Genomic DNA, 11,321 nt, shown 5'->3' on the forward strand with positions numbered 1-11,321 from the left:
TTCCCCACCTGACTTTCTCCCTCTATACTATCTATGTCCCTCCAACATTTGCTGTTACCAGGGCAGACTCCCTTCTGCTTATTGGCACCTACCCCACCCCATTTTTGCTACTCGGGGACTTTAATGCGCATCATCCCATTTGGGGTTCTCCCAGGACCTGCCAGAGAGGTTCCCTCTTGGCTGACCTTCTTAACCAACTCAACCTCTTCTACCTTAACACTGGAGCACTCGCTTTCCTTTCTGACTCCTCGCACACCTATTTCCGTTTGGACCTATCCTTTTGCACCGCCCAGCTTCCCCATTGTATTGAGTGGTCTGTTCTTTCTGACGCCTACTCAAGCGTGCTGTGTGCTATCTGTCTGCTGACTCGTACCCCATCCACATGCACGCCCAAATGGCTGCTTACTAAGGCTGACTGGCAGCTTTACTTCTCCCTGGCGACCTTCACAGAACAAGATTTCCCCAGTTGTGATGACCAGGTGGACTATCCCACCAATGTTATCCTTACTGCCGCAGAATGTTCCATTCCTCACATTTCCTCTTTACCATGTCATGTCCCAGTCCCTTGGTGGACTGAGGCATGCCACAACGCAATTTGCGCACGGAGACGTGCTCTCAACGTTTTTAACTGCCATACGCTGGAAAACTACATTCACTATAAACAGATGCGTGCAAAGTGTTGTAGAGATCTTTGGGATAGCAAAAGAACTACTTGGATTTCAGTCACTAGTTCTTTTGACAGTTCCACACCTTCCTCTGTTGTGTGGACCAACTTCCGACAGCTCTCTGGAGCCAAGATCCATTCCCCCATTTCCGGCCTGACAGTAGGTGCCGATGTCATCATGGCTCTTATTGCTACCTCCAACACCTTAAAGCAAGTGGAGGAGACTCCAGCGATACCCTTCTCTTCTCTGAATTGTGAGTACTACAATGCCACATTCCAGAGTCGGACACTATCCACATTCAGATGTTGCAGCATCTCTCTCTTGCGGGCAAGCACTTTCTGCTTAACACACACATTGCATCTGGGCTGAGGGCAAATTTCCTGGACACTGGTGTGAAGACACTATCATACCCCTACCTAAGCCCGGTAAGGACAAAAACCTTCCTTCTAGCTACCAGCCCACCTCTCTTACCAGCTGAGTTTGCAAGGTGATGGAACGTATGATTCATGCCCGGCTGGTGTGTTTGGCTCGAGTCTCACCATTTACTCACGAATGCACAGTGTGAATTTCGAGCGCGACATTCTGCAGTTGACCATCTCGTTACTTTGTCCATCCATGTCATGAATGGTTTTCTGCGAAAATCCCAGACTGTGGCCATGTTTTTTGATTTGTCGATGGCCTAAGACACCTGCTGGAGAACTGGTATCCTCAATCTCTTGACACGTGGGGCTTCCATGGTCACCTGCCCTGTTTTCTTCGGGCATTTTTACAAGACTGGGTTTTCAAGGTGTGTGTGGGCTCTGCCTTGTCGGACACTTTTTCAGGAAAATGATGTGCCTCATGGTTCCGTCCTGAGTGTCATCATCATTGCTATTGCCATTAACGATATAATGGCCTGTCTCCCACCGGGTGTCTCCGGTTCCCTTTTTGTCGATGATTTTGCCATCTATTGCAGTTCTACATGGACCTGTCTCACTCAGCGGCGTCTTCAGTGCTGTCTTGACTGTCTTCACTCCTGGAGCATCGCCAGTGGCTTTCGCTTTTCCACTGACAAAACCATCTGTATGAATTTCTGGCAATGCCGATGGTTTCTCCCACCATCTCTACATCTTGGGCCTATTGCCCTTCCATTTGTTGACACTACGAAATTCCTGGGGCTCATGCTTGATAGGAAACTCTTGGTCCTCCCAAGTCTCTTGCCTGATCCGTACCAGATAGGGTTGATAGAAGAGATAGAGAAGATCCAACGGAGAGCAGCGTGCTTCGTTACAGGATCATTTAGTAATCGCGAAAGCGATATGGAGATGATAAACTCCAGTGGAAGACTCTGCAAGACAGACACTCAGTAGCGCGGTACGGGCTTTTGTTGAAGTTTCGAGAACATACCTTCACCGAGGAGTCAAGCAGTATATTGCTCCCTCATACGTATATCTCGCGAAGAGACCATTAGGGTAAAATCAGAGAGATTAGAGCCCACATAGAGGCATACCGACAATCTTTCTTTCCACAAACAATACGAGACTGGAATAGAAGGGAGAACCGATAGAGGTACTCAAAAGTACCCTCTGCCACACACTGTCAGGTGGCTTGCGAGTATGGATGTAGATGTAGCTTGTTTCACCGATTCTGATGGACTCCATAGTGTGGCCACTTGCACTATAGCAATGTTTATTTCACTTCTGCCAGTTCTAGGTTGCCCCACATTTCCATGATAATTGTCTGCTATTGATCCAGTTGCAATTAACTTTTGTTAAATACGATAAATTGTTAACCAAGTTGATGGCCATCTATCTGGCAATCGTTCCGCAAACCTCTTGAAGTCCTTCTGTCGCTGACTGCACAGTTTCCATTAAGCTCACAACCGGTCTTCTGTGCTCCAATGTTAGTCTGTCAGCCATGAGTGCTAACACCCTAGAATAGAAAACGCAACAAAATAAAGATTGTTCACATAATTTTGATCCACCCTGTATTATTATTGTAATTATTATTATTATTATTTATTATTATTATTATTCGCATAGCTTTAATAAAATGACTTTTCTTTTTTTTTTTTTTCTATGAAGAATATACCTATTTAGTAACTGTTGATGAGGCTGCTGCTGTTAATTCGCATGTGATGAAGGGCAGTGCACCAGTTGCAGTCCTCAGTCCTGTATCCGGAGCAGCGTAGCACCTCCCATACTCAGCTTAGGATTAGGAAAATGTGTCCTTCATTCTGACACGTGTTCATGCTGTCTTCGTGATTTTGGTCCACAGGGTGATAGTGTTCCTATTCTTCCTCCAGCATTGCAGACTATGTTGGCTCTGTTATATGCTGCATTTCCTTCCTCTGCTGTGGTGTACACCGAGCTGAAGCTGCTGGTGCTTACCAGGAACTCATGAGTTGAAGCTCCTGGTATATGTTAGGAACAAATACTGAAGTTAGGCATATATTTGCACTAATTCACGTGACGCTGGGTCTGCACAGATGCAGTGCTGTTTAGACATTACTGAGCTTTACGTTCTGTTCTTCTCTGAAGGTTAGGGTAATTTAGTAACACTCCCCTGGAAATTGTCCTATATCCCATTCAGAACAGCGTATGCTTCTGTCTTATGTTTTAGTTGTGGTCTTCAGTCGACGAAGACATGTCTGTACCCTTTCCGGTCCTCAGACTTCGTGCCAACACTGTGGACGAAGTTGTTCTGTCCATTAAGGCCAAGTGGACAAGATGGAGGTCATCTCGCACTGTGGTCACATGTACCCTATTGGTGCTATGTATGGCCCCCTGTCACTTCACCCGATTTCACATACAAATCACTGTTCAGCATGCCCTGTACGAGCTGCAGTGTCATGGAACAATAGTCCCCACCCCCCACCCCACCCCCGGAGACCGACCATTCAAGTAAAAATGGTTATAGCTCCTTGACAGTAATGCAACCTTGCAGAATAACCAATGGGGCTCAAAGTGTCCCAGGACACCTGCCTTATTTCACTGTTGGGACATAAACACGACTAGAAATAGGAAACAGTGTGAAACAAGACTTATCCAACCAAATTAATTTCTTCCATTGCTACATAGTCTAGGTTTTATGGCTTCAGCACTATGTTTTCCTGTTATGGATACATGCATCACTGATAAATGGTTATGGAATTCCAACTCTTCCTAAAATTTCTTGCTTCTTGCCGACAGGGTTCACAAGTGCGACATTCTGTCCTGCAGTGATTTTTTCAACTGTCATCCTCTTATTTTTCATCACAATTCTCTTTAGTGACTGTCAGTTATGATCAATGAACACACACTTTCGTCTGTGTTGTGACTTTGATGTTTTCCCTGTATGCAGTATAAATCTTAGATACAGTGCCTCATGAAATACAAACACTTTGGTTGCCTTGCATATGGAAGCATGCATGCAATGCACCAACAATTTGCCCGTTTTAGAATTCACTAAACTCTGACATGATTCACTCTCAGGTACACAGAACAGTGTTCTGATCGTGTGTGACACTTGAAATATGTCGAGAACGTTGCACAGGTGCCATCTTTGGCTGTATACAGCAGAGCAACCTGCAGGCTTGGCTACCATCTGCATTTATGTTCAAGAACGTTTCTCTTTTAACTATTGCCCATATCAGTTTTATTTTGTTTATTGATTTCAGACATTATACAGATGATTTTAATTTTTTTATTCCTGTTCCATAAGACAGAATGTTATTTTTTTGAAATGTGTAATCAGTTGTTCTTCTCATTTTGTCTTAACAATTTCAATTAATTTTCTTTTCCTTGCGTGTGGTATTTTGATTCCATTTGTAATCCACGGCATGTTGATGTCTTATTAGTAGCAATTTTACCCTTTATGGGACAGCTGTGAAAGACTGATAGAGACCCACTATAAATGCATTAAATTTGAGATGGATGTCTATCACACCTAGTCACATTCCTTGAATGATGTACACAACAGAATGAAAGTGAATAATAGTGCCAGAAAGTAATGTAACACAATTTCTATTTTAGGTGTATATGTTTGTAAACCAGAAGTCTGTGCTTGGTATTCTTGTTGCTGAACCAAAGAAAGAAGCATATAAAATGATCTCCATAGAAGGTGTTGACTGTTGCTCTGCAGAAACGTACCCAGTTTGGTGTGGTGTCAGCCACATTTGGACAGCTCCCAACCATCGCCGCAAAAAGGTTGCCACACGTCTAGTGGACTGTATGAGGTAATTATTGTAATTACTTGCATGTAGAACTTCAAATCAAGTCCTATAAAACTTTTAAGGAAGTCCATATCTTCTTTGAATCTGATAATACTTCAGATAAATAGTACGGTCATTGTCTAGCTTTCCATTTGTGATATGGCCTATATTTAGTTCCAGATTTGCTGAAATTTGATTTTGTGGAACATCAGTATGCTAATTTTGTGGTGGTTATGGACTTTTAAAGTGCCAGTTTGTATGGCAATGAACATAGCAGGGGGAAGGGGGTGGGGCAATGGAACATCCATGATGGATTAACAACAAAATAGCAAGAATAGATTACTAGTCACCACATAGAGGAAGCATTAAGTTGCAGGCAGGCACAATAAAAAAGAACGCTGGAAATATTTCAACTTTCAGGCACAGTCCTTCAGAAGTAAAAAACAGGCACACATTCACACAAGTCACTCTCGTAGTACACATGACCACTAAGGCCTGATTGGTGTCCTTAGTGCCAAGATATAGTGAATGTATGAGTTGTTCTTGTGTGAATGTGTGTGTTTTTTCTACTTCTGAGGAAGGACTTTGTCTGAAAAATGAAATATTTCTAGCATTATTTTTCATTGTGCCTTTCTGCCACTAAACACAACCTCTGTGTGGTAAGTAGCAATTTATCCTTTCCATTTCGTTGCTGGGGACATTAACACACATGAGATCTGTTCAAAACATTCCATTCGTAATTTCGCACAAATGGTTTGTTGGAGCAAAATGCGGTTGGCATCTGTGCACAAGCCTGTGTTTAATGTGTAACTGTCAGAAGTTTAATTTCTGTATGTCTGTTAGTTATTGTACAGTGATGTACAGTAGAGTCCCGTTAATCCAAACTAATTGGGACAGGACCTCGTTTGGATTACCGATTTGTTCGGTTTAGCCGGAATTACGGTGACGAGTTTCTAGAATGAAGTATACCAAGCAGATAAGTAGGTAAACCATGGCAACAGATGGGAATAAGTGTGGGAACAATGGCTCACTCTCACTCACTGCCCTTGTTGTGCATTGTTGACACCTTTGTAGTGTCTTTGAGGTCAGTGCACTGCCAGTTGGCTCGCAAAGTGCCTGGTTATGTTAGTTATCGATCACTGGCATGCATAACAGTTGTATTGTATTTGTTCAGATGTAGTGGTGTACGTATTTTCATCATGAGTAAATGGAAGCATACAACATTAACTATCAAAGAAAAATTGAATGCTTCGAAGCAGATAGACAATGGTGAGAATGTATCTAAACTGGCAACGGAACTAGGTGTTGGTAAAGCAACCATTTGGGATTGGAAGAAGAACCGAGTGAAGCTTGAACAGTCCTGTGCAATGTCTTCGGGAAAACCACTCTAAATTCGGCACACTTTGAAACAGTTCCAGTATGATTAAGTGGATGAAACTCTTTTCCTTTGGTTTACACTGGAAAGAGAAAGGGGAACTCCTTTGAGTGGAGCGCTGGTTCAGGAGAAGCCTGTTTACCTGAACAAGTTAATGAATGGTGATGAGTCTTTTAGTGCGAGTACTGGTTGGTTGGAAAGATTCAGAAAACGTCATGGAATCTGTCAGCTAACAATTACTGGAGAGAAGCTTTCTTCTGACTGTGATGCAGCAAAGGAATACTTGTGCGAGTTTGAAAAAATAAGAGAGGGAAAGTAGTCTCCCCAACAAATTTATAACGCTGACGAGACTGGCCTTAATTTTAGGACATTGCCAACAAGAAGCCTGGCATCAAAAGCAGAAGACCATGCGCCTGGTTTTAAAATGTGCAAAGATTGTGTGACTTTATTAGCGTACAAAAGCGCTACTGGTAATCACAAGCTGCCTGTAATACTGATCGGCAAATCTGCTAGGCCCAGAGCTTTTAAAAACAGCAGCATGAAGTCCCTGCCCGTATTATCGCAGTGATATAAAAGCTTGGATGGATGGTAAGCTGTCCAAAGAATGGTTTCACAACCAGTGTGTTCCCTCTGTTCAACGGTTTTCTAAGGAATATCATTTGTCTCCCCGTGTAGTCCTTTTGATTGATAATGCGCCATCTCACACCAGCACTAAGGAATTATGTGATGGAGAAATTGTGGTGAAGTTTTTGCCGCCGAATGTTACACCATTTCTACATTGGGTGGACCAAGGCATACTGCAAACATTAAAACTGATTTACAGGAAACAATTTTTAAGAATGCTGATCCAAGATGATGGCATTCCTTTAGTGGGCAAAATAAAAAAAGACCAATGTGAAGGATGTTGTTTATTGGGCATGGCAGAATATTTCAGAAAATCCTGGAGAAAACTGTGGACATCTCTTGAATTTCAGGACAACCTAGCTGAAAATAAAGAGGAAAATCTACTACAAATGATACAAAAAAATCCCTGGATGTGAAGAAGCTAGTGAAGGCATACATAGATTAGTGGGTGGCATAAGATGGGGCACGTGTGGAGAATATTACTGACGCTAATTTAGTTGCTGCTGTGACTCAAGACGAGAAAGAAGTGGACTACTGTGACGAAAGTGACAATGAGCCCGAAAGCGACAAAGGAGAGCTGGTGCAACACAGTGACACAGCAGAAGCCCTTGACTTCGTGCTATGTTACTTGACGCAACAGCCCACTGCTACACCTGCTGATTTGATATTTGTGAGACGATGGCGCAACTATGCATCATATAACAGACTGTCTTCATTATGCCAAAAAACAATGACTGAGTTTTTGTCATCTAAAAGTAGGGATAAAATGTCCGCTGTGTTTTAGTAAGTTTAACAGCTATTCTTTCATTGTTATGCGTTGTTTAAACCTAGTGTGTGTGTGTGTGTGTGTTTTTTTTTTTTTTTTTTTTCCCCCTAATACATGTTTTACTCTACTTTGTAAATTAAAACAGTGTGTATGTACAGCAGTTTACCGCACAGTTTTCCATACTTAGACTAACATTTATGTTCGGATTGCTAGGGTTTGAATTAACAGGACTCTGCTTTATGAGGTAGAACGTTGTTGCACAGTTTGCAAATTTCGAGAGCACAGAGTTAGAGGCGTGCATTAAATTTTGCATGAAACTAAAGAAAACCTTTACAGGCACACCAAATAGTACAGGAAGCCTACAATGGTGAATGCTTAAGCAATACGTGGTGTTACGAATGGTTCACATGGTTTAAAAAGGGCCACACGGAAGTTAAAGATAACTCTTATTCAGGATGCCTTTTGATGTCTACCTACAACTCTCATGTCAGGTACATCAACAAAATTGTGCATGACAATCAGAGACTGACTGACTGAGAGATTGCAGAAGAATGTAACATTTCAGCTGTATCATGTCATGAAACCCTGACACAGCATCTTGGAATGCATCGTGTTGCCACAAAGTTTGTGCAACAGCTCGCGTCAATATCAGAAAGACCTTCACCTTGAAATCTGTGAAGAGCTTTTGGATCCTGCAAATGAGAATGAGACATTCCTTAAGAGAATCATAACAGATGGTGAGACTTGTGTCTACGGTTATAATGTTAAGATCAAGGTTCAACCTTTTCCATGGGTTGGGGAAGGGTCTCCAAGACCAACAAAAGCTCACCAGGTCAGGTCAAATGTCAGTGCCATGTTGATAGTTTTCTTTGACTTTGACGGATTAGTTCAGCACGAGTTCGTGCCACAGGTAATCAGTGGTACTGTCAGGACTTGTTGTGACACCTTCGAGAAAATGTGAGAAGGAAATGGCCTGAAATGTGGCGAGACAATTCATGCCACTTGCATCACAATAACGCATACACAAAGTCATCCCTGTTGGTGCGTGACTATGGCACAAAAAATGAAATCACTGTGCTGCCTCATCCTTTGTACTCTCCTGGTCTGCCCCCCTCCCCCTGTTTCCAAAGTTGAAAAGCCCTGTTGAAAGGACGAACATATGCTACAATAGACAAGCTAAAAGAAAATTCGCAGACGGTACTTCATGCTATCCAACAAGAGGCATACCAAGACTGCTTCAGGAAGTGGAAACGGCATTGGGAGCAGTGTATCAGTTATGGAGGAGAGTATTTTGAAGGAGACCATGCAAATTTCTGGAATTTTTTTAAAACGGACCTCATAGTTTGTATTTACCAGTTCATTGTGTGTTTCTATATTCCAACTTAATTGTCATAAAGCAGTGTGATTATAATATAAGTTAAATGTTTATTTGACACTACAATAGTGAAGCCATAGTCACAGTACAAAAGAAGAAAAAATTTATGTACTGTGACTTTGGCTTCACTATAGTGGTGTCAAATAAACTGTTTTTGTTAATCTTGTGCACATTAATGCACCTCATGTTCAAAAACTTCTTATTTTCATACAAAAATGGTCAATTTCATTTTTAAATTTATTAGTCTAAATACATTTAAATAAGTGAGCGGACATTTTCATTCCTGGTACTTATTTCTGCATAGTAAAGTAACAAATGGAACCATGGAAAATCCAGTGAGGCAGCCAAAGTAGCCAGAGACAGGGTCATGGGTGAGAGTTGTGCTGGCATTGAATGTGTGCACATTGTCTACTCTAGAAGAAGGCTTTTTTGTTAAAAGCTTACATGTTTAGCAGTCTTTTTGTTGTATCTGTCTGCATCTCAACATGTCCTCTATATGGCGAGTAGCGATCTATCCTTCTCATAATATTATCAGAAAGTAGCAGATGACTTTTTAGTGCCATATCAGTAGTCATACTGTAATGAAGTCAGATACCCATTGGTGGATATTGTGAAGAAAAATACATACTTCAGAAGCATGCCCTGCAGCAGGGTTCAAGAGCCCCAGGCACTCGTACACCACACTGCTTATTTGGATTCTTCCACTATATATTAGTTCTCCTGGACTTAGACAGGAATTTCCTCTGCAATATATACTTGCCTCCAACCGACCTTCTGGACTTGACATCATTCCCTTTGCTAGAATTTTATTATTTGCTCAATTATTTCAACCCCCCCCCCCCTCCTCCTCCCCCCATCTCTCTCTCTCTCTCTCTCTCTCTCTCTCTCTCTCTCTCTCTCTCTCTCTCCCCCCCCCCCCCCCCCCTTTTCTTCATTTTTACATCTCATTCTGTCATTTCTGAACGGAAACTGGCACTTGCTTACCAATTGCCATCTTTGATACTCTGTGCTGCATTTTCCATGTTTTGTTTGCCTTACTGCTCACGAGAATTGGGTCCCATTCAACTTTCAACAGTCTCATTCCTTGCTGAAGGAATATATCACATCTGCAGTATTTTCTATTTTAGTGTTTTCATCGTCAGTACTAGGAATTTTCCTCCTGTGCTTACACTGTTTGTAGGCCAGTTACTTTATGTAGGTGTAGTTTTCTGTAGTTCTTGACAGCGATACATGGAACTAGTTATTTGTTTCTATTCAAATTCACCCTCTTTTGTAGACTTACGGATCCCATTTTAATCATCTTAATTATCAAAATATCTTTGCAAATCCTTTATTTTATTTCCTGCCTAACTTCCAGTGTGCTTAACATTTAGATATCCAAACTTTTTCATTTCATTACATTGTTTACAAGTTTATTTAAATTAGTGTTCTTAAAGTATAATTGAAATGGCTGTTTTAATTGCAGGATGTCATTTGTGTTCGATCACTTCCTGGAAAAAGATGAGTTCGCTTTTTCAGTGCCAACTCTTTCTGGAAAGTCATTCGCAGAGAATTATACTGGAACACCTAACTTCCTTGTCTATTCATGAAACAGAGCAATGATTTAAAAGGAATAGTGTTGCATTGTTTATTTATTGCTTTATAAAATTGTTTAATTATTTTTGACTCTGCATTTATCATATTGTGGCCTTGACTGCTCAGATATTAGTAGTAACACTGTTTTTAAAGAGTTAAGCTGCAGTAAGTAGAACTTAATTAGAACTTCATTGTTGCAACATTTTTATTTTAATGGTGGATATTGCAAAGTGAGTACTTCCATTATTTGACTTTTCGTGTGCATTGGTGTCTTCTAGAAGGTACTTCATTACAAACAAATTGTACATCTCTGATAGACTCCCACTTCCTGTAAATTTCGATCAGTTGACCTTACTAAAATTTTGTGCTACATAATATATGTAAAAAAGTGGATCAAATTACAAACAAAAGTGTGCACGAAATATCCCATGTTGTTTATTTGACTTGTACAAAATGTATTTGTTGCTGAATAAAATGTTTTATGTAATAAATAAGCCATTGTTTTAATTTGGGGATCATCAGAGTGAAAAACACACACAGCTTTTGTATTTATATCTAATAATTTTGTTTCACTAAGTGTAATTTGGAATAAGATAGACTTTTTAGTTCTTTGTTGTCATTAGTTTTTAGTAGCTGAAATGATGCATGCATTTGCATACTTATTTTTGAAGAGTTATTTTCCTCACAGCGTCTAGCTGTATCAGCTGAAGCGAAAATACAAAATAAAACTATCAGCTTTGTGCAAAATCTTTACGTTTAAGATTCTTCTT

General features: G+C 40.9%; 1 protein-coding gene across 1 annotated transcript in view; it reads left to right on the plus strand.

The window, feature by feature from the left end:
- The window catches only part of LOC126416545 (N-acetyltransferase eco), a 63,547-nt gene extending 52,527 nt beyond the window's left edge, over window positions 1–11,020 (plus strand). Inside the window, exons 6-7 of the mRNA XM_050084289.1 lie at window positions 4,658–4,860; window positions 10,442–11,020. Coding sequence (XP_049940246.1) covers window positions 4,658–4,860; window positions 10,442–10,565 — 327 coding nt within the window. The 3' untranslated portion in view covers window positions 10,566–11,020. The remainder of the gene's footprint in view (window positions 1–4,657; window positions 4,861–10,441) is intronic.
- Window positions 11,021–11,321: the final 301 nt, after the last annotated feature.

The sequence above is a fragment of the Schistocerca serialis genome, chromosome 8, assembly GCF_023864345.2.
Source record: "Schistocerca serialis cubense isolate TAMUIC-IGC-003099 chromosome 8, iqSchSeri2.2, whole genome shotgun sequence".
NCBI lineage: Eukaryota > Metazoa > Arthropoda > Insecta > Orthoptera > Acrididae > Schistocerca > Schistocerca serialis.